The sequence below is a fragment of the Aulonocara sp. 'chitande type north' Nkhata Bay genome, linkage group LG23, assembly GCF_057382095.1.
Source record: "Aulonocara sp. 'chitande type north' Nkhata Bay isolate Kocher_YH1m ecotype deep benthic linkage group LG23, A_spYH_male_GT1.1, whole genome shotgun sequence".
In the NCBI taxonomy this organism is placed as follows: domain Eukaryota; kingdom Metazoa; phylum Chordata; class Actinopteri; order Cichliformes; family Cichlidae; genus Aulonocara; species Aulonocara sp. 'chitande type north' Nkhata Bay.
In genome coordinates, this window is record NC_141365.1 from 6,609,784 (window position 1) to 6,632,899 (window position 23,116).

Sequence of the window (23,116 nt, forward strand, 5' to 3'; positions counted from 1 at the left end):
GGCTAGTTTTTACCCATTCACCTTTTTAAAGCACTTTTTGACGGTCCTTTGTCTCGAAAAGAGCTATAAAAATAAAAATCACTTACTTCCCTAACAGTATACTAAAGTAAACTTGCAAACAAAACTACAGTAACAAGCTCTTCACCGGGGAGCTTGCGTACAGTTAGCTAAACACAAACAGAAGATGACGATTATATGCTGTTCTAGTAAAGACCGTCAGATAAACAGAATCATAAATTACTGCCAGTTTGCAAAGGTTTATCGCCATTATCGCAATGTTCACGGCAAACTGGGCTTAACATTTAGAGTCTTTATGGATGACACAGTTTCTGATAAGGATTTGAAACGCTGGCAAAACAATGTGTAAACAAGCTGACAGCAGCGGCTAGCCCCGAAAATTCCCTCTCAGTAGTAGTTGGATCGTTATATGTAAACGATTCAAAAGATTAGATGACTGTTGTCATCTGTCTGGGTCATCTTTTCTGTTATGTAGTTATTGGTCACACAGATAACAGGCTTCTTCATAATCAGGTAGCAAGTTGTCAGTGTGTTAGCACAGCGTGCTAACCACAGAAACACCAGCTCAGGTCTGCTGTTTACCACGCCAGTCCGAGGCGTTTCAACAACAACGGGCACATTAATGCCCACCTCGTACAATATGAGGGGCTAAGAAAAAATGACACTCACCTGAAAATCGGCCAGAATCATTTCTCTATCCATGTTGCTATCGCCGCTTTCGGAGGCCATGGCAATGACTGGCTAAAAGCAGTTCTTGTTCCACTGGCTCTCGCTGCTTTCTGTACTCACACAGGGACGCTGAGTGCTGGTAAAACTGTTTGCTTAGGCGTGGCGGCGAGTGAACGAGCTGTCAAATTGGGAAATGCTGAACTTTCTTTGATTTTTAACTGCTTCAAATAGACAAAATGCTGTAAAGTAACGTTACAGTGTTCAGTTATCTCATATCACTATTGTCAGCTTTACGGCTGACGTAAACCGGAGATTTTGTCGCAGATTGTCGTAAAAAAACCCAAACGCGATAAAGGGAGGTTAACTTTCATGTAGCTGCATGAAATCAGCGCTTCTCTCCTTAATAACTGTACCACTATAAATATGTTTACTATGCACATATCTACAGACTGAAGTCATACATATTTAATATTCTATTAGCCAGGGCTTCCACATGCCTAAGCTTTAGGAGTAACACGACATCAGAAATTATATGACTTTGTCCAAGTGTTATTACAGAGTTGTAAGGTCATTTAGATTTTATAGACCAGTCTTGTAAATGTGACATAGGTGAAGAGTTCACACAGCCAGCCCATGCAGTAACAGGCTCCTCCTCCAGGTCAGCAACTCCGCCTGCTGTCTGGTTCATGATATGCTTTTTGAAACAGATTAAACCAAGCCACCGATGTGAGGCTCTTTCATGAGCAAACCTTCTCCCTTTAGGGTTTCGCCACAGCGGATTATCTCACCCTATCCCTAGCATCCTCTGTCACAGCAGTCCTCCTTCACTGCATCCATGAATCTCCTACTGCAATCCCAGGTTTCCCTCTTTAGCTCCTGCCTGGTACCTTCATACTGTCACCTCCAGCTCCGCCTCCAGTCTTTCTGTTAGTGCCACAGTCTCCAAACCAAACATCATCGCAGGTCTCACTTGTGAGACTTTTTCTCTCTTGCTGCTATCCTCGTCTAAACCCACTCCACCCTATCTGCACGCTCTTCTCCACATCTTTAGTGCACTGTCCGGTGCGTTGGGTGGTTTCACAAACAAGTAGAGATCTTAACTTTTATTCAAATAAATATTTTAAATATATTTTCACATCAGTGGTATTGTTATTATTTTTCCTCTTTCCGCATGCACAGTTTCAAAGAAAATTTTGGTCATCTATACGAGTAATATGTTTCTTGGACACTAGAGGGGACCCATACATCATTTATCCTACTGAAATAATATGGCCAATAACACAGTCCTCAGTCCTTGTTAATACAGTCCCCGCTGTAGTACGTAACCAGTGGAAAACTCTGTGGCTAACACACAAGACGTTTCTCCAGATGTCTAACAGAAGCATTGTGAAGCATCGAGGCCTTTTAATTTAAAAAGGATAGGCTACCGAAATGTTCAAACTGTAATTCAGTACCTTATTTAATTGTTTGTACATAAATACGAAAACGACTCGTACTTTTTAAAAAAAGTTGTGTCCACGTGCTTTACAAAGTAAAACTAAAGTGGTCCCAGTTATTAAGTCTGAAACTTACAAATCAAATTAGTTGGCCTTCCCAGGAAAACTAAATGAAATGTGCTCGATTATACTCTTACTAAAGCTCCTAAATATTTTAAATGATAATAAAATAAAAAGTTATTATTATTATTATTATTATTATTATTATTATTATTATTATTATTATTATTATTATTATTATTATTATAACATTTTATCTTAGGCATTGTTTAAACCACGCCAAAGCAACAGGCGTTGGCTACGCTTGGCTGTTTCTCAATATGCATACTTGGTATTTAGAAATCTCCCTGCACTCTTTGATCGATTCCCAGAAGAGTTCCTTGGCCTCTTCCACCACCAGGACAACATCTGGAGAGGCCTTTCTTACAGTTGAAACCACATTAGTTAATTATTGTTTTCAAGAAGTAGTTCAACAAATGGGACTGAAATCCTCACAGTATCCAGTGCAATCTGTCATCCCAGCCATGCTGTAAAGTAATTATCTCAATCTCAGGCAGTAGTTGATAGTATTGTCCCACGCTTCTTAATCAGCCACTGCAGCAGATAAGGAAAAAAGTTCTCATTGCCCTAGTTTACAATAGATATTAAAATAACAGTATGCATCATATAAACACTGTATGCTAAGATTTCGAACTGTCATGGGCCTGGGTCTGTTATTTTGGGGTTTGATGAATAATTATTAGTTTCATTTGTCTTCTGGAATGCTTATGGTTGTTTGTTGGTGTGATCTGCTCCTGTTCCCTCGCTTCCCTGTGTAAAAGTTGGAGTGAGTGTGTGTGTGTTTGTGTGTGTGTCTATCAAGGAGCCCTACTTAAGAGAGTAGTGGACGGTGGATAGGACTGTACTAAATGTGGCATCTCTCGTTTCTAGGTTAAATGTGGAAACATGTGACGGGAGCAGCACACTGTGTACATAGGCACCAAGGAGGACAAAACTTTACCACATATCAAGGAAAGGAATCAAGGCCTGGGAATTGGGAACACACTGTGGATTGTTGGCACTGTTTCATAGCTTTTTGTAAATAAACACACTTTCTGTGTTTAGAACGTTCTGCATTTGGGTCCTCCATCAACCAACCCTGACACTAGCAGCCTTAACTTTCATTTGATCACCACAGGACATTGGTCATGAGTTTAATGTGTAATGAAATATGAGCTCGGGCAAATCTTGTGTTTAATATTGCACAAGAAACAAGACAAAACAGCTTTCCTGTCTTTGAACAACACATGGAAATTTTCACCTCTTCAGAACAACTACTGAAACGTGCAGGAAATCCAGTGTTTATTACACAGTGTGGAAACTCGATGCTGGACTCAATCAAACATCAAAGATGATGATGATGATGAGATAGCCTTTATTTGTCAGTTGCAGTTGCCCACAACCGAGATGACAGACCTTGCCAACCGTACATACAATACACAAACATCACTGCTGCAATCTTCGATTGCGCCTCCAGCTGATCTGGTGTCCACATCGGATGGGAGGTAAGCATGGGAGGAGGCGTTGGATCCGGGGTAGGGAGGGTGATAGTGAGGGCGTATCAGTGTAGGTGTTTCGTGCGTCTGCATGTGTGTGTGTGTGTGCGTTGGTTTACAACACCAACTGTCTGCCATCTATAATCCAGTTTTGAGATCCCTTCCCAGACGCCTTAACGCTCACATCCTGGGCCGTCTGACCTCAGGAAATCACATGATAGGGTGGGGCCAGGTTTCACAATGATTCTCCACCATTTGACCCTTAGAACTGAAGAAGCTTCTCGGATGAAAGGTGAAACGTCTTCAAGCAACTCAAAGAAGTCCAGACGCTTTTCTTTGGATGACTGAGAATCTTCACAGACACCTATATTTTAAGTTCTTTCAAATCCCTTGGATGTTGTCAAATTAACATACTTAATTGCAAAATGATTATTTTTAGATTGGGTAGTTAAATTGTAACCTTACATTTTATTGTACTTACTTTGAAGGACTTGCCTTTAGGGAAGTAATATCCCCCAAACTGAAGTAAAATAGTTAGTGTATCTGTGTATTGCTTAAGACCCCAAAGGGAAGTACGGTCCTCAAAAGTGGCACAAAATGGTTTATCTGTGTTGGTTTATCACTGAAGACACCAAAGGGGACATTAAACATTCCCAGTCCCCAATAGGAAGGTAAAAATACTGTATGAAGAAATATTGCTTAATGAAATGAAAATCTCAAGTGATTTATTTTATTTCTGTGGATTTGGAGGTGTAAAATTCAGTTGTCAGCCTGCTTCTAAACCAAACAGAAACCGGTGTCCCCAAAGGGTGGGAGTTAAAAAGTGCGACCTCAAATTTGACTCAAGCGAGTATACACACGCGTGTGTGTGTGTGTGTGCGCACACACCTCAAACACATATAAATTGCAAATTTATTTATTTATTTGTATTTATTTGAGAAGAAGCCCCAAAACTATGACAGAGCTCCCATTGTCCGAGCCATTTCTCGCTATATTAATATAAATGACTGAACTTCCCATTTTTCTAGTGATAGATAGAATATTTTTTCTTAATACAAAAACAAATGGTAGAACAGGTTATAGGTATTAATACAAACATTTCTAAAAACCTTATTTATATCCGTTTATGAAACGATTTTTCCTCTGGTCAGCTGTCAGACTTGTTACCATTTAAAACTGAAAAAAGAAAAAGAATACAATTAGTTTCACATAGTACAGGAAATATAGGAAAATAATCAGCTGTCAAATAAAACAGTAAAATCATTACCTTGTGACATGTTAATCTGATTTGTTAGCAGCATTTCTGCTTCTGTTTCATTCATGTTCATGTATACAGTGTCAGCTTTGTTCTGTAGAAAGATTGTGATTATATTTGTTGGTACTGACTTGGAGCAATGCACCTTTAACTTAGGTTATCGCTTACTTTGAACTCTGCAAACAGAGCGCTGCCCATCACTCTCTGCACTTGGTCCTCAACAACAGGGAAGGAGACGACAAAGTACTACACAGAGATGAAAGCAGACACCAGAAGCTGATATTCATATGTCTGAATTAATGTTTCTTTCTACAGATGCAAAACCAAAACAAATGAGAAACGGAGATGAACCAAACACATTTTTACAAACAGCCCAACTTCAAGAAAAGCAGCCTCTGTTTCCACTTAATTACAAGGCTGGCACTTTCTGGTTCTAATTTAATGCAAAAGAAAAAAAACTGGAACACAATAATTGCAAATTACTGCTTACACATTTTTCTTAAAGAGGGTGGAGGCAGTGGGGACCAAGAAGCAGTGATAAGAAAACCCATAAGTAATCAGAAAATTCTATCAGAACAGTAACAGAAACTCAAACCATCTAAAAACAGTTGAAAATTGGGCAAGACATAATGACTTTAACTGTCCTGCTTTGTAGACATGCATTAGTAGATTGCTGACAGGACCACATTCAAGCATGAGGTAATGAAGCTCTCAAAAAGCAGTTGAGTTACAACTGTGAATATGTCCTATTCTGCTGAAAAGAAAAAGTAAAGAACAAAAAAAAGTGAAGTCTTAAAATAGAAGGCTGAAGCGCTTTATAGTATTTTTTTTTTATTTGTACCAAATGGTTGTGAGAAATCATCATAGGTGTCATCAGCCTGCTTTTTTGAGAAGACACACACACACTGAAGTACCTCTAACGTTAGACTGGCTTGTATTTGGCCATCAGGATGTTCTCTGTTGCCCATAGTGTGCAGAAGATGCTGGATCACTCCAAGAGAGAGCAGCTCACGAGAAAGCTCTTGATCTTCCTCAGCCAGCAGCCTTTAACAAATATTGAACATCATTAAAATGCAGAAAGGACATCGGGCATAAAACTGCCAAATCAAACATGGGGAGCTACTGGCTATTGTGAACCCTTGTGACATGGGAGCAGCTAAAGATAGCTACTTTATTACAACATATAAAGCTATCACACTGCCATGAATAAAATGTTATGTCATGGTTTTATCAAACCATGGCCTAAAAAGTCAGTTTAGCTTCATGCATCTCAATCTATTTACTGGGAAGTATAAACCACTGTCACTCTAAATCACCCTTTTTGCTACCAAAGAAAGTGGTAACAAGGCAACAACACGACACCTGCCAAAAAGGAAATAGTTTTGCAGGTGGTGACTATAAACCATTGTTCTCTTCTTATCCCTCCTGACAGATTTTTCTCTAGTTTTTCTTTTAGCTTATGACTTTGTCACTGCAGCTGGGGTTTAGGAGGTAGAGCAGGTTGTCTACTAATTCAAAGGTTAATGGTTTGAGCACCTGGCTACTACAGTCAAAGTATCCTTGGGCAAGATACCAAACCTTGAGTTGTTCTCCTTGCATCTATCGTGAACAACTCAGGATTTTTGTTTATACTGTCCTCATTGAGTTTCTGTGGGTGTGTAATGCAAATGTTAGAGAAGATATAAGTATGTATGTATGTAAATGAGTGTGTGATTTGTTTCTAAAGGTTTGGTCATAACATCCACATGACGCTCCATGAGCACGGCATGATAGCAATGGTCTTTGGCAACCACCTGCAAAGCCATCATGGTTTTGAACAATTCACATTATGTTCTGTTTGCTAACTGGACAGAGAGATATCCCAGAAGTTTAACTGAGTTTGTGTTATACTGTGATTGAGGAGGTTATTTGGACTCCATACCGTATTGTTTTAGCTGCAGCAGCTTGCTGTACAAGTACAGGGAAAGATCCAGTCATCTCAGTCATCTCTGATTCTGACAAGATTGTATAAGGTTGTCAATAAAACATTTTATGAAAATGACTGTGACAAGTTAGGGCTCATTTACAAAATTATAACACATTCACTGATGGGTTGTGTAACTGTATCACAAACTGCAGAAAGGCACCAATTAAAATATGAAAAGGCGGCCATAATTGGTCAAAAGAAAGAGGTGTATATTAAAGGCTTTCACAGCGCACAACCAAACTCTAATGTCACCTTTGCTGATTTGATGCTGGTGTTCTTTTTCTTTAATAGGCCTCAGTAGAGCCACCAAACCAGTCAGTAGAACTGCCTTCACATCATAATGCTTCAGGTCTAAGATGAGTTTAATGGCTGTCAAAGATATAAAGAGACAAAACCAGAAAAGCTGATTAATAATAACAGGATCGCAATTTTTCATCCACAATCACAATGGCTAATGGAATGATTTGTTATTTCACAGGATACAAAGAAATTTCAGGATAAATTTAAAAATTAGCGTGTCAGCTTACCTTCATCCTGAACTTCCAGGTGTAGGGATCTGAGTGTGTTAAGCAGAGGCTCTACAATGCTGTAATGGGCTGTTTTCATTTTTCGCTGCAAAAGAAAAAATGTTAAAAATCAGTTCTGCAACATACAGACTGACTGCAGTAACATACAGCTTTGTGCATACTCTGTAAAATGGCCTGTATTTGTATAGCACTTTACTAGTCCCTAAGGACTCCAAAGCGCTTTACACAACCAGTCATCCACCCATTCACACACACATTCACACACTGGTGATGGCAAGCTACATTGTAGCCACAGCCATTCTGGGGCACACTGACAGATGGCTGGCTTCACCTGGATGATACATAAGGTGTGCAGAATAAGCTGCAGGGATTTAGGTGAGCTACAAGTCATGCAGGTAATCAGATATTTGTAGACTTGGTCCTGATATCTGGGATTTCCGTGGGACAGGGACTCCAAAAGGACCGACGCTGCCTCTTTGGTTTCATCTCTGTTTGATGTGAACAGGCACTCGCCTATGACTTTAACACCTGGAAACAAAGCAAAAGAAGCATTACTGATAAAATAAACTATATTGTAGGCTGTTTTAAAACCTGATCTGAAATCTAAAATAAATTTACATATGCCACAGACAAATGTGAAATTTACCGTGACTTTCACAGATGATCTCCTTGTACTTGCGACCTGCTTTTGAGACAGTGAGTAGAAGTTTGATGGCTCCGGCCTTGTCATCATCTTTGCTCTGAGAGTGGCTCAAAATGTCCAGCAGAGTGAGAGCTCCCCCATCCTCCAGGAAGTTCATCAGATACTGATCACTGATCAAATCAGAAAGATGGTTTATTGAAAGAAAACATCTGTTGGCCTAAAGATATTTTTGCAGATTACAGTCCCGCATTTTGGGTCACTTACTGACAAGAAGCAGACAGGAAAATCCCAAGTGCTTTCAGCTGAAGTCCCAGGAAGGTGCCTAACATGTAACTGAAGTATTAGTAAAGGGTTGTCCAGTTGCAGGCACATTCTGAAAACTTTATTCTGATATTTTATGCTAGAATATATTCAGCACCATTTGGCTGTATGTGTATAACAAAAAATATGTTTTATGATTTAAATGTGTTGTTTTCACATGTTATGCAGGCCCCTCAAAATCAAGATAGTCCCAAACCCGTGCAGGTTTAACCAGCAGTAGACTTAAATTAAGCCTCATTTAAGTCTTCAAAATAAATCCTGCAGGACTTACGCAAGGAAACACGAATCCCACTACTATTTGGAAATATTTACACCCCACCCAGGACACGTTTTTTGAGCTGTACAAAAAATATATGTCCAAAACTAACAGTTTTCCTAGACCACGGCTGAATAAAGGATACGTGAGCTTCATCCATGTGGTAAGTCGAGCTAGGAAGAGACTGGCGACCTGCGCAAACTCCAGCTCCAGCTCATAAAACGTCTTCCCCGTGTTTTGAGTCACAAAGGTGCTCAACATGCGACCGCGGACCCTCATGTCACCGCGGTCCCATTCCCGAAGAAAGCTGAGAACTTTGCCGATGTTAGCTTGTTGCTCTTGTGTTGACATCGTTTTGTTGCCTTGCTTATCGCTGGTAAACCGAAATTAAGCAACAGTGAAGAAGCAGAGCCAGAAATCTGAATAATTATCCAGAGATACAGAATAACATCTTAAATTCAGAGGCTTGATTTTGGTAGCTTTCTTCCTCTATCTCTGGTTTGCTGCTGCTAACTCGCGGTTGCTTAGTAACGGCCACACACTGGCACCCGGAAACTTGGTGGGAGGAAAATCAGAAGAACTTCTGACACTACTGCCGCTAAAGACAACTAGGAGTGGAGTTGACATCTTTAACACGGTGAAGGAGTTTTTCGCGGAGAAAAAGGTACCTTTGGAAAAGCTGGTATCGCTGACTACCGACGGAGCTCCTGCTATGATCGTCAGACATACAGGATTCATCGCTCACTGTAAAGGTGACACAGAGTTCCCAAACTTTATGCATTACCACTGCATCATTCACCAGCAGACGTTATGTGCAAAGGTGATCGGCTTTGGGCACGTCATGACTCCCATCATGAGTGGACACTTGACCTTGCATTTTTAAGGGACATTACTGGGAAACTGAACCATACGAAGCAAAGGTAGGACTGTTGCTGACATGATGCTTTAAATGCATTCTATCACTTGTACTGTGCTGTAATTAATAAACTAACATGTGTTATTATCCAAATGTTACTGCAGGAAAAGCATTTTTTCGCAGATCAATGTTGAAGCTACAGTTAATAACGAAGGTTTGCATCTTTTCGCTGTAACATATGAAATGTATCACAATAACGTTTATTGAACTGTGTATTTGCCACCTATTAAAGGTCTTTTATATAGTGTCTCCGTCGCTTACGGCCATACCACCCTGAACACGCCCGATCTCGTCTGATCTCGGAAGCTAAGCAGGGTCGGGCCTGGTCAGTACTTGGATGGGAGACCGCCTGGGAATACCAGGTGCTGTAAGCTTTTTCGCTTCTACACACAAACCGCAGAGGGCGCTGCTGCTCAATCAGTGGAGACAGCTTCAGTAAATACTCACTGATAACATTTCTAAAACTTGGAAAATGCTGACTTTTAAAAGCTTCGTAACAGGTTTCTTCAGGCCGGTTCTCTGGTTGTGAAAGTCCAGCGACAAAAAGGATCCTCATTTTTTCCTAGAGAACATTGAACAAATGTATTTTTCTTTTTTAGATCTATAGTTTATTCATTTGACCTACATTTGGTATGACATTTTAAAGAGTTTTACCTTTGTGACTTCGAAATATTATCTTATATATTATACTTAAAGATTTTATCTAAAAATATACGTATTTAACTTTATTATAATGATTTTATTTCAGACAATGTGATGTAACTTGATACAAATAGTTGTTTTCTGTCTGACAGAACAGGAAGCATCAACTTCATAGTAGCTATTTGCATAATTAAGACATCAACTATAAGTGTTCCCTAAATTTCCTGCACACATGAAGAATTCCCATTCCTCATATGTGCCATGTTGTCTGCAAACCTGACAGTTCAAAAAATCCTGTGTTGATTAAGGATGGCAGTTATTTCCTGAAACAGAGAGCACTCACCTCAAACCACGGCTTGGGCTCTCTAGCCAGTCTCCTGGATAGAGGGTGGACTCTGTCTCAGTCTGGAGTTGCCCCTGGTGAAAGGCGGCGGGCTGGGGTGGGTATCCTATTATCCCCTCGGCTTGCTGCCTGTACATTGGGGTTTCTCCCAGTGGACGAGAGGGTTTGTTCCCTGGGCCTTCAGGTTGGGGAACAGGCCCTGACTGTCATCTGCGCTTGTGCACTGAATGGAGGTCCAGAGTACCCAGCCTTCTTGGAGTCCCTGTGTGGCGTGCTGGAGGGTGATCCACCTGGGGACTCTGTTGTCCTGCTGGCAGACATCAATGCTCATGTGGGCAATGACAGTGAGACCTGGAGGGGTGTGATCGGCAGGAATGGCCTCCCGGATCTGATCTGAGCAGTGTTTTGTTTTTAGACTTCTGTGCAAGCCACAGTCTAGCCATGTGGAAAAGCAAGTTCGAACACAAGAGTGTAATCAGTCCATTTGAGGATTCAGGGGTGACCCTGAATCCTCCCTTAGCTATGCTGCAATAGGTGTAGGCTGCTGGGGAATTCCCATGATGCATGAGTATTTCTTCTTCAGTCACCTTTCTCACTCACTATGTATTAATAGACCTCTCTGCATTGAATCACACTTGTTATCAATCTGTGTCCCTCTTCCACAGCATGTCTTTCATCCTGTCTTCCTCCCCTCACCCCAAGGTCACGGCAGATGGCTGGCCCTCATGCATTATTGTAGGGTCTACCTTACAATATAAAGCGCCTTGAGGCAACTGTTGTTGTTGTTTGGTGCTGCTTAAATGAAATTGAATTGAAATCGAATCAGCAGCTCACAGTCCCAAACCAGGTAGCAAAGACATAGTTCTTACATGGCTTCATCAATTCTGTGAACTGCATACTTATAAAAAGAGTTTTCACTTTGGAAAGTGGGATGGTTTTCTGGAAATTGTATGAAAAGATTTGCAATTTCAATATAATAAGACAGACACTAGCCAGAAGCCATTTTGAGAATGCAGTGGGGAGAGGTGAAAGTGATTTTAATCTTCCTTGTATAGACGTATTGGAAATGCAAACATTTGATTGGAAAGATATTATTTTAGACTCAGAGGAAAGATTCATACAGCAAGTCAGTGAAAAGTAATTTTTGGAGAGCCATAGGTTTACACAAATGGGAAGAAATCTTTAGTTTTTTTTTTTTTACCTGATAAATATCTTGACATGTTGACTGCAATCAGATGACACATGAGTGTGCAAATGACTGAGGTCTGGATGCAAAGCTTGGAGGTTTGAATTCAGAGAGGATGACTGTGAGCATAGATGGTCTCTATGTTATATAGATACAGTCTGTGTTGTTTAGGCCTCATTACTATGCACATTTTCACTAGATATTAGAACAACATTAAGAAAAAATGCCTTTGATTATTTTGAGAATAAAGTCAGAATTTTGAGATTAGAGTCAAAAATGTATTTCGAAAAAAAAGGTTGAAATGTGAGGATTACCCTTGTTGTCCAAAGACATACTGCTACGGCTGCTATACCCTCTATAAAATGCCTTGTTTAGGCGAGTTATTGAAACAAATTGATCAGCCGTTTTGTCATACAGCATACATCCCCTTGCATTTATAGATGTAACTATCGATAACCTTTCTGTCTGTCCATTACAAGCCATTTTCTTGTGTGCAAATTCATTCTTCAACAATTGTGTGTTTTTCCATCCAGATGCAGTTTTCTGCACCATCTTATCAATGTTCTTATACTGATCACCACATTGTGTTTACATGCTAATAGAGAAATCATTTCCTTCCTGTTACCAAAACCGATTCTGAAGTACAATTTCACTCAGAGGATATAGCAACCATGGCAGTTTGTAATCTGTAGTCTCCACATTTAAACTTTTTTCTTGAAATACTATTTCAACTTTTTTCTCAATTATTTTTTCTTATTGTGGCCCTAATACTCGTTTGTACACCTTCAGGGAATTATTCAGATGTAGGAGGAGCACTGGAATTAACAGTACTTGAGTGCTTCCCAATTGATAGTGAAAAAAATTAAATCAGGTGTCATTTCCCCTTTTTGTGTTTCACAACTTGTGATTACACTTTTATTTATTACTCTTTTAATTATTTCTTGGCTTTTTTTCTTTTACTTTATGATTTATGATCTATTAGCTGCATCAAGCTCAATGTTCCTCTTTGTGGAAATGTTTTACCCAAACGCTGATAGCTCAATTTCCATATTTTTCCCATAAACCCCATTCGTAAACATGAAAGCTTCCTGTTCACTGGGGGTTTCTTTACCAGATGTGTTAGCCATGCTCACAATTGTCTAATTTTATCTAGCATGCTCAAGTCTCCTATAGACCCTGAATACAAACAGGCATGGGATTCTATTTTTGACACCAAGTTTGTTGTGGAAATCTGAAATAAAATGAGGTGCACACAACCATGCTGTTTTCATTTGCTTATTTAACTTTGGGGGTCAAACAACAGTACAGACAGCACGCCAGCAGAATTACAAGCACAGAAACATATAAAGTTACAAGTTATCTACATCCCATGGTCATAAAATACATTTAGAACATTGTAATAAAAGATAACTTGAACATCAACACTTGCTGTAATTGAAAGAATCCATGGTGACAGAATAAAGTGATAAGGAGCTTTGAATTCAATTAGGTCAGCTTGACAGAGCGAAGTAGCAGAATCTTTTTAATTTTCACTTTTGGTTACATCGACAGAGCAATCAGGAATGCTTAAATTACACCTCTGAGAATCTTGTCGATCCATTGACGGTATTTTGAGATGTCCGTATAGACATTGGGTACATCTGGGTATTTGCAGTTTAAATTTTTGTTGAAAGAAACAACACCAACTGCGAACCCATTGCAGACCAGAGGACCACCGGAATCTCCCTGTGAGGAGGACATATTTTAATTTTGTCAGTTTATATTAAGTGTTTTATATATTTTGCAAAATCTAATTAGTATATATTGAAGAGACAGAAAACATACCTGACAGAATCCTTTATTTGTTCTATAGCCACCTGCACAGATAACTTTGTTAGGAAGATCAGGCCAGTTTTTCTCACAGATTTGATGTTGAATGACAAGAACGTTCACCACTCTCAGCTCATTAGGTAGAGTGTAATTTTCAGTGAAACCCCATCCAGCCACCTGGCACACTTCATTTTCTTGTAGTTTTATTTCAGCATGTGGAAGCTGAATTATCCTTGCTGTGCGGTCTAGCTGAACTTTCCTAGATAACTGAAGACACACAACATGAAATGGAAATTTGAAATGTCTGTTTTCAAACAGTAACCCTTTTGCTGTGATGAAATTTGAATTATAACGCCACAAATATAGGGTCTTATAATTCACGTGAAACTGTTACAACTATGAATATGTACATACTTTAAGGAGCATGATGTCATCACCATATTGAACATTTCTATAATTTTCAAACTTGATGGATTTTTTAATCTCTATTTTTTCATGATGGTCGTTGAGATTGTGGCTTCCAAGAACAACGTGTGTAAGGTTCCTGAAGAAGTAATCAATGAGACTTGGTCAGTACATTTTATAAAAGCGTACTGACCACAAAAGACGTTGGATTACTTACAACTTACTTACTCATTGTCACAGTGTGCAGCAGTGACCACAAAGTCTTCAGCGATGAGAAATCCTCCGCATATATGACCATGTTTGTTCTGCACTGAGGCCATATAAAGCATTGAGTTCTTTGCTGCCTTTTCCCCATGTATAATATCACTTCCATGCCCTAAAAAAGTAAAACCAAAATTAAGTTAATGTCCCAACAAATGGTTGGAAATTGATAACAAAGACTTGCAGTTCTTACCGAGGCATGCAAGAAGATGGAACAGTAGAAGTTTTTGCAGACCGTGCATGATGTTAGCCAAACGGTGAACTGTTTCTGGTAGGAGCATCAAGGAGACCTTTTTATAGGGTGTTTTGCCTTGTTGATAAGTATGATAATAATCACTCTCATTTTGACTTTGAACCACATCCTTTTCACCCACCCAAGCCACCCCCACTTTGAGAAATGTGAGAAATGTTGCGAATGTCTTTTTTGTGTTTTATTATGGATGCATAAAACCAAGAAAAAAAACCTTACATCCGATGACCAAATGCTGATCAAACAACTTTTTTAAGGAGCCAAATTTTGTGTGCTTTCTTTCCCAGGCAAGCTTACATATCAGCTCAGAAAGTGAAAGTGTAACACAATACAGAAACAGTGTAATTACGATACCTTTTTAAAGTCTCACCTTTGCAAAACAATATTTTTTAACTGAGTTTTAACTTTGTGGATACTACACCATCACAAGAGCAACTAAACACCCTGCTGCTGGTGACCTTCTACAGATCCACCATCGAGAGCCTGCTCACCTATGCAGTGACAGTGTGGCATGCCAGCTGCAGACAGGAAGAGACTGCAGAGGGTGGTAAACACAGCGCAAAAAATCATCCTTGTCTGCCATCTATAACTCCCGTTGTCTCAGCAGGGCCAGAAACATCTTGAAGGGCAATACCCACCCCGGCTACCATCTTTTTAACCTACTACCCTCTGGCAGGCGCTTCAGATCCTTACAGGCCAGAACAAACAGACTCAGGGATAGCTTCTTCCCCAAAGATATCACCATACTCAACTAAAACTTGCACAAACGTAATTTGCACTTCAGTATCTGCACTGACTGTATCATCGTTCTCTGGCGGTCTGTTTCTGTTACTTGGTGCTGTGTATTTATATTATATTTATTGTTATATTATTGTATAGTTTTTTAGAATGCGCTAAGCACATGTGCACTATGGAGCTGTTTTAAATCTTGTTATAATTTGTATAATGACAATAAGGACTTTCAATTCAATCACAACTGGTATTTATATTGAGGATTTTCCTAAACAAATAACTAAAAAAACCCCCACCATTATTCGCTGGAATAGATCAAAGCTGCTGAACCACATTTGAATTCTGTGATGAATTGTTTTTCAATCAGGGAAATCACAATTACCAGATTTATGAATTTCATTGTTGTCAGTTACAGCAATAAAACTACTGCATTCACGCTATTAATAAGTAAAACAGCAACTGATACATATAGATAAGAGTCGAGCATTATCGCTCATCTGTTAACGTGCTAACTGAACACATCAAGTTTAACTGGCTATAAAATGTTGCTGATAAGTCTGACTTTCAACAAACAACCACATGCACATCAAAGAAATACAGCATAATAAAAAATAATATTAATAATAATACATCCATCCATCCATCCATTCGCGTCCGCTTATCCTTTTCAGGGTCGCGGGGGGCGCTGGAGCCTATCCCAGCTGTCATAGGGCGAGAGGCGGGGTACACCCTGGACAGGTCGCCAGTCTGTCGCAGGGCCAACACACAGAGACAGACAACCATTTGCACTCACATTCACAGCTATGGGCAATTTGGATTAACCAATTAACCTATCCCCACTGCATCCCCAGTGCATGTCTTTGGACAGTGGGAGGAAGCCAGAGTACCCGGAGAGAACCCACGCAAACATGGGGAGAACATGCAAACTCCACACAGAAAGACCCTGGCCTGATGGTGGAATTGAACTCAGGACCTTCTTGCTGTGCGGCAACAGTGCTAACCACTGTGCCTAATAATAATAATACAGATACTCACATATATATACAAAGTTTTATACATATTGCATGTGGGTTAAAACTGCAACACTCTATTGATATTTATTTATTGTTTGCATTATTTTTCATTATTTTATTTTGGCTCATATTCTGTCCAAAGTTTCTAAGACTTTTGACATCTTTTGGCATCGGACTCTGCACTGCTTCACATCAACAGAACCTGAACTCAAGCCACTGGTTCCCTTTCAGCACAAGTCTGAAGGGCAGCCTGAACCTGCTTTGTGCCACACACACCCCCAGCCTGCACCGTCTGGTCCTGTTGCGTCATAGGTTTCCGTACTGTCTGGTCCTGCTTCGCCCAAGCCAGTGGTCTGGACTCCTCTCGAGTCAGTGGTCACTGCACAGTCTGGACCTGCTTCACTCAAGGGTCTCCGTTGACCTCCTGGGGGGTGCAATCTTTGCGGCCACCATCGGCCTCCAGTCCTGTCGCCCGATGGTTTTTGTCATCATTGTCAGCCTCCAGACCCAGATCTGCTCCGCCTTCATTGCTGGCCTCCTGGTCAGCTTCCAAAATTGCTCTGTCTTCGCCAGTGGCCACACTTTTGGCCTCCTGAACTGTTAGTTCTTTGTTTTGGTCTCTAATGCTCCTGTTTTTCTTTGTGTTCACTCGAAACACAAAAGATGAACCTTTTGCGAAACAGTCTGTTTTGCTGGTAAGTATGATTATTATCTACAATATTTTGATTTCTAACCACATCCTTTGTTCAAGTTAAGTTTGCACACTTGTGTTGCATGATCATAATCATAGTGCCACATCAGTCTGAAGGACAGACATCATTATTTGCTGCTTATTTTTAGTTTAACATTTGAAATTTAAGACACTTTAGGCCTCCCGATTTGTTTCATTCAATATCCTTTTTGGCCTCCTGGCCAACTGTAGGTACAAATCAAGTGACTTTGGATACTTTTAACGAGTGGAAACTCAGATGTAAAGACTTTACTGTGGAAATCAAACTTTGTCAGTATGATTAAGTGGCTATTTTGGATTATACATCATTGCCAGTGACTTTTGTGACTTTCTTCTTTGCTTTTTTCTCTTATTTTCTGCATCTTTCAATGACGAAGCACAGAAACCAGTTTCCTGCTTCAGGTCTATCATCAGACTCATTGGTTTTCCATTTACACATAAATGGCTAAGATATGACTTAACGGAAGCAATGCACGTCATTGGAGTCAAGTCAACAATAAATTTTGCATCCACCAAGGTCTTCAAGGTTATCTTGGTTATGTAATGGTTGAAAACTGACAAAAAGCCTTATAGTATAGTGTGTACTGGCAACATATAGACATATGTGGAAGCAAACTACAATGTGTTTAAAATTTGTTTATTCCAAGATTTTTGGCTTTTCTTTCCTCTGGTTTTTCACATACATTGATTGACCTGTAGTTTAACTATACTCACAAGTAAAGAAGGCAGATGCCAGGCTTGACACAGCTGAATGGCATTATCTTTGAGATCTGCAGCAAACTAGATGAACCGCAGACACTACAGGATCCAGATAAGCTATTGCTTGTAGAACATGTACGTAAACTGTTCTTTGCACACACATTTGCTGATTTCTCATGCATTTAGTCTTTGTACTACTAGTCTGACTATATTATTATTTTGCATTTGTTTTCCTATAAAATCTTTAGCTGTAGTACATGATGCATATAATCTATTGCTGTATAGTTCAAATCTCATTGGCCTGTGGACAGAGTGTCTGCCGTTCAGCCATTAGAAGATGCTATTCAACAATTTAGCTCACTGAAATGTCTGATAAAGCTTTCAGCAGAGGTCTGTATTTCTGAATTTAAAAAGTCCATGTCAAATGCTAAGTCATTACCTTACCTCATCCAAATGTCATCCATAATTGTCATTCTTAGATAAGAACTGATTTCACTCTTGTCACCCTTGTCCACATGCTGAATCTCTTAAGGCTGTATCCCTTGTACTTTGCCACGTTGTTAAGGAGACTAGTGTAAGGTCATTCAGATTCTCAGCTCACCGTTCTTCTCTTTTCCTAAGTTCTTATTACTTCTCATACCCAGCTCAAGGACAAGAGGTCAGGAAAAGACAATGGGAAGGATTTCTGGAATGTATCCTATATTAAATGTTTTTGTTCTTTCTTGACTGTTTAAAACGTTTGTCCTACAGCAACCACCATAGATAAAATTATGCACTGGAATTTCGAGAGATTAAGTAAACAGACATCCAGAGGTGAAGTTTTTACACACTGTAACTTTGTCATAAGGATGGACCCACACCCTGAGCATTGGGAAAGGTTTAATACGTTTATTTACAAGCTGTGAATAAAACAGAATGGCACTGTCGGTGATATGGTGAGATTGAGGCTGAGTACATTATCCGGCTGACACGAAGATCTGCCCACATCTAAGTGTGTTCTTCAGTCTTAAAAAATCAGCTTCTGTTCCTTTGATAAGCAGATGAGTTAATCAGCAGATTGATTAAGTAGAGAAACCGATAGCGGAACAGAAGAAGATGTTTTTGGCTTTTCTTTTTACACATTGGTGTAAAAAAAGTTGTTTTTAACGAGCCTTCTCTTTTTTACATCACTTCTCAGAAGAGACATTTTCAGGCTAGCTTGGATATCAGATCAGAAAGTGAATGTTCTTAGTTCTTACCTCGCCTTTTACCTTCAAAGAAATTGTTTACTATCACAACTTAATTTTAAATGGACAACTTTTTCAAATGAAGAGCATAAGAAGAAACAACATTATTCATTTGCATAGGCCAAAGCTACCAAAACACATGTGATTAGTGTAATAAACTGTTTTTGAATCAAAGAAACCACAGTCACCAGATACCGGTCATAATGTCAGCATTCTCACGGAGATGAAAACACTGCATTCACACTGGCTAATGACTAAAACAACAATGGCTTGCTAATAACTAGTGCAGTTACATTTACTCCATAGCATATAGCAGATAAGAGTCATATTATCTCCCATCTTTCAATCTGATTGAACATGTATAAATGCCTAGAAAATGTTGCTGACTAAAAAAACTTGCTTTAGACAAACAGCCACAAGTACAGCAGCAAATGCAGATACATGCATATTCACAAGGTGTTAGACATATTGCATGTTCTGCGTGCAGAACTAAAACATTACTGAGATACCGAATTCATATATGCATGGTTTTAGTATTAGGGCATTTTATATTTTGGCTCATATGTGATCCATGTTTTCTGAGACTTTTTTTGGCTATCGTCACGGGTCTTAGGTTGAAGCAATTTTCTTTTTGTATCTATAGCAATGTTTTGCTTTTTAAAGTGGAAAAAACTAAAGCCTTTGGCCTGTTCCTTGGATGTTCCCACAGCAAAGTTCCCCAAAAAAGTTTTGAAAATGACATGAGTAAGAGAAAATACAGTTTCAAGCTTCAGGTTTTATTTTTTGCTTTTGGACTCACTGTAATGCCAAAATGCTTAAAGAGATTTAATCATTCCTGACACCTGACAGTGTAACAGAACATCTTGACTCAGGATTACATTTCTCTGCATGAAATGAATGTAAATGATATTCATATTGAAACATGAAATACTGCAGTAATCTCACAGAGGAGGTGCTGTTGGTTGGTGTCAAGAAGGAAGAGTTGGCTATCATAGTGTGAGAGGGAAGGTACATCCTGGACAGCCTGCAAGTTGGTTGCAGGCGTAACACAAGGAGACAGAAAACCATTCACTGTAAAATCTAAAATCATCAATTAAGCAAACAAGTGTGTCGGTAAACTATGAGAGAAAACCTTGGCCAACAAGGAACTTTAAACCCAGAACCTTCTTTCAGTAAGTAAATGGTTCTCACCACACACTATTCTGATCTCACACCAAACTCTCCATTTTCTTGTTTCTGACAGATGTGAAAAGTTAATTGAACGCTGCCCCCTAATGGTGAAAATCTAGCTCTGATTACAGCAAAAACTCCCATTGAGGTCTAACAAAATGATCATGACTGGTTGGAGCCCAGGGAAGGAAGGTAGGACAAAAGATGCACTGTGGAAGACAGCCAGAGATTAGTAGCATTTCTTTTTCTTAAGAATGGGTTTGATCCAAGAAAGGAATTTTGATATGTCTGTATAAACGTTGGGGACATTCGGATAGTCACAGATGTTGTAGTTGTTAAAGGAAACGACACCAACTGCCAAATTGTCACACACCAGAGGGCCACCAGAGTCACCCTGTGAGGAGGAAATATTATTATTTGATTTGCCCATCAATCATCAATCTTTTTTTTAATATCATAGGTTGTAGATAGAAAAAAAGTTACCTGACAGATTCCTTTGTTTTTAAAGTATCCACCTGCACAAATAACTTTAGCCGGAAGCATATTCTGCCAAACACTCTGACACCTGTCCTTGTTAATGATGGGGACATCCACCACTTGCAGCTCGTCAACACTTTCACCGTTACTTTTTATGGCCCCCCATCCAGCTACACTGCAGGTTTTGTTTTCCTTTAGATTAATTTTTGGATGTGGAAGTTTAATTGGCTTAATAACTTTGTTTCCTTCCAGGCGAGCTTTCCTGGACAGCTAGTGGCAGAAAATAAGGAATGAGATAGAAAAGAGAATACTTAAGGCAAATTTAATAGGGTTTAAATCCAAACCATAACAGAGTGTCCACATGTGTAGCTGGTCAGTTGAATAACCAATATGTACTACAATACATAATCATCACTAGCATTTAGTATACCTATTAATGTGCAACACATTGTTAAACTAAATAAAAACATGTTTGTTTTGTATCACATATAATGCAAAAGGCAAGCAATAAGGAACTTTCTTTCTTTCATGTGCTTTCCCATGAGTAATACATCCAGGGCCAGTTACTTAAAATAAACTACAGTATTGTGTAAAAGTGTTGAGGCACCACTTATTTCTTTATAGTTTGCTTCCAAGGAGCCAGGCTTCACACATGGCTTGCTGAAATGCATAAAATTCATTTCATATCCAGTTCTTATACCTCACCATTTTCAGAACATTTCAGGTTTTTAGAGTTCTTTTTGAACAGTGACGAGGATAATGCAGTTTGACAGGCATAAAATGGTATTTGTGCACCAACATGGTGACTGTCAAACAGCTACTAGCCAACACTTGGCTAAAACAAAAACAAAATCTATCTATATAGCATCAACATAACAACATAACATATGCAGCAAACACCTGATACAGGACCTAAGAGATGCATGTCTATGAGATTCAGGAGTTATCTACTTACTTTGAGAAGCATGATATCATTTCCAGATAGAACATCCTTAAAAGAATGTTTGCACATCTTCACATCATATCTCATTGTGTCATCAACCTTTTTGAGATTGTGAGTGCCCAGAACAACACTTGTAGGATTCCTACATTAATGATAATACAGAAATTGAACGTTTATGTTTTGATGAATTTGAGGTTGCATGAAGAGTTTTGATTACTTACTTGGGAGCACAGTGCGCTGCAGTCATTACAAAATATTCACTGACAAGGAAACCTCCACATATATGTCCATTGTTGTCTTGCACTGATGCCATATACATCATCTGCTTTTTCTCAGCCTTTCTACCTTTTATGATTTGACTCCCCAGTGCTGAAAGCAAATGTGCAAAATTTAAAAGCAACACACTTTTGCACATCTGTAAGAAATGGATAAAATCTTACCATTATGTCTAAGAAGCGTCAAAGTTTGAAAGAGCAGAAACCCTCGCAGAGCGTGCATGATGCATGGAAGTCGGGTGAAAAATCTTTCAGGGAGATAGTCGACCACTTTATGCTTTACCTTGCACTCTGTCTGTGGTTTGTGGTTTTTGGGGTTGTTTTCACTTCCTGTCTTCTCAACGTTCATTTCATATCTTCACAGAACATTTGAATCACTCTTTATGCTCTTAGAACTGAAAAAGCTTTTTGGATGAGAGGTGAAACGTCTTCAAGAAACTGGAAGTCCAGACGCTTTTCTTTCCGAGCTCCAGCTTAATTAACAGAGTGATGTAAACTAAATGCTATCACGTGTACATGGAGATATATGTATACAATCAACACACACAGAAGTACTTTGTGCAGGATCCCTGATACATCTAACTCACAAAATATAATTAAAAGCACTGTTTTGTTGGAGCGCACATGCAGAAGCTCCATGATCATTTCTAACAGGCTGAAAAACAGGAATGCAGGAATCAAGATATCCAGAAGAGCAGTACGGTTAGCAAACATGGCAGTTTTTGTAGTTGTGTAATGACCTATTTTCATGGTCCTATTTGTATTATGCACGTGTATATTGATGTTTGTGCAAAGCAGGCCAAACCAGATCGTCACACAACCACAACATATTTTACTTTCTGTATTATTTTTCTTTTTTGAAATGCTGTTTTATGCCAGAGAGTAATGGTGCACACACCTTCCAAAAAGTTAAACTTTTGTCTCATTATTCCACAAAGTATTTGTCCAGTCTTTCAAGTCTTGGGGATCATCAAGATATGTTTTAGCAAATGCCTCTTTGGTCAGCAATGGTTTTCTCCTGAACTGTCCCATGGATGCCATTTTTGCCCAGTCTTTTTTTATTGTTTAATCATGAACTGAGCATGACTGAGACACGTGAAGCCTGAGGTTCTTTAATGTTGTTCTGGGTACTTTTGTGACCTGGATAATTCATGGATGTGCGCTTGGAGTAATTTTGGTAGGCCGGTCACAGAGTTATCAGTGACTTTGTTTCTCAAGTGTTTCTTTAGATTGCTGTATGAAGTGTTGTTTATTGAGTTCTTTTAGCCTGCTTTGATTTGTCACATGGGTTCTATTGAACTGAGTTCTTGATTTACCCAGTCTGCCAGTAATTGGGCCTGAGTGTGTTTAGTG

The 23,116-nt window shown here is 39.3% G+C and overlaps 4 protein-coding genes and 1 non-coding gene across 8 annotated transcripts in view; 1 reads left to right on the plus strand and 4 right to left on the minus strand.

Annotated features, from left to right (window-relative positions):
* faf1 (Fas (TNFRSF6) associated factor 1) overlaps nt 1–1,001 on the minus strand; it is a 59,766-nt gene extending 58,765 nt beyond the window's left edge. The window contains exon 1 of one of the 2 annotated variants that reach the window (XM_086283015.1): nt 688–1,000. In XM_086283015.1, the coding sequence (XP_086139141.1) occupies nt 688–747 (60 nt within the window). In that variant the 5' untranslated portion in view covers nt 748–1,000. Of the gene's footprint in view, nt 1–687 lie in introns of both variants that reach the window. The other variant, XM_086283014.1, reaches the window with a different exon arrangement.
* A 3,492-nt stretch (nt 1,002–4,493) lies between these two features.
* On the minus strand, nt 4,494–9,441 carry armh1 (armadillo like helical domain containing 1). 3 transcript variants are annotated; one of them, XM_086282784.1, is made up of 11 exons: nt 9,355–9,441; nt 8,374–8,431; nt 8,113–8,279; nt 7,798–7,994; nt 7,467–7,551; nt 7,192–7,308; nt 6,895–6,967; nt 5,888–6,017; nt 5,142–5,219; nt 4,986–5,067; nt 4,494–4,894 (listed from the first exon to the last, which is right to left on the minus strand). In XM_086282784.1, the coding sequence occupies exons 1-11, from the start codon at nt 9,422–9,424 to the stop codon at nt 4,866–4,868; spliced, it is 1,086 nt and encodes a 361-aa protein (XP_086138910.1). In that variant the 5' UTR covers nt 9,425–9,441; the 3' UTR covers nt 4,494–4,865. The 3 variants fall into 3 exon arrangements, with proteins under 3 accessions (XP_086138910.1, XP_086138909.1, XP_086138908.1); XM_086282783.1 differs by lacking the exon at nt 9,355–9,441 and adding an exon at nt 8,832–9,294 and having other exon boundaries at nt 4,497–4,894; nt 8,374–8,442; XM_086282782.1 differs by lacking the exons at nt 4,494–4,894; nt 9,355–9,441 and adding an exon at nt 8,832–9,297 and having other exon boundaries at nt 4,954–5,067; nt 8,374–8,442.
* A 416-nt stretch (nt 9,442–9,857) lies between these two features.
* On the plus strand, nt 9,858–9,976 carry LOC147301053 (5S ribosomal RNA). The gene has a single exon (XR_015127421.1). It is a non-coding gene; the product is annotated as a 5S ribosomal RNA (ribosomal RNA).
* Nucleotides 9,977–13,065: 3,089 nt separating this feature from the next.
* On the minus strand, nt 13,066–14,544 carry LOC147301054 (mast cell protease 1A-like). Its single transcript, XM_086282402.1, has 5 exons — nt 14,442–14,544; nt 14,216–14,363; nt 13,997–14,126; nt 13,598–13,849; nt 13,066–13,498 (listed from the first exon to the last, which is right to left on the minus strand). Exons 1-5 carry the CDS (start codon nt 14,527–14,529, stop codon nt 13,340–13,342), a joined length of 777 nt encoding a protein of 258 aa, XP_086138528.1. The 5' UTR covers nt 14,530–14,544; the 3' UTR covers nt 13,066–13,339.
* Nucleotides 14,545–19,674: 5,130 nt separating this feature from the next.
* On the minus strand, nt 19,675–22,112 carry LOC147301055 (duodenase-1-like). The gene is made up of 5 exons (XM_086282486.1): nt 21,929–22,112; nt 21,710–21,857; nt 21,501–21,630; nt 20,552–20,815; nt 19,675–20,462 (listed from the first exon to the last, which is right to left on the minus strand). The coding sequence occupies exons 1-5, from the start codon at nt 22,110–22,112 to the stop codon at nt 20,298–20,300; spliced, it is 891 nt and encodes a 296-aa protein (XP_086138612.1). The 3' UTR covers nt 19,675–20,297.
* Between the last annotated feature and the right edge of the window lie 1,004 nt (nt 22,113–23,116).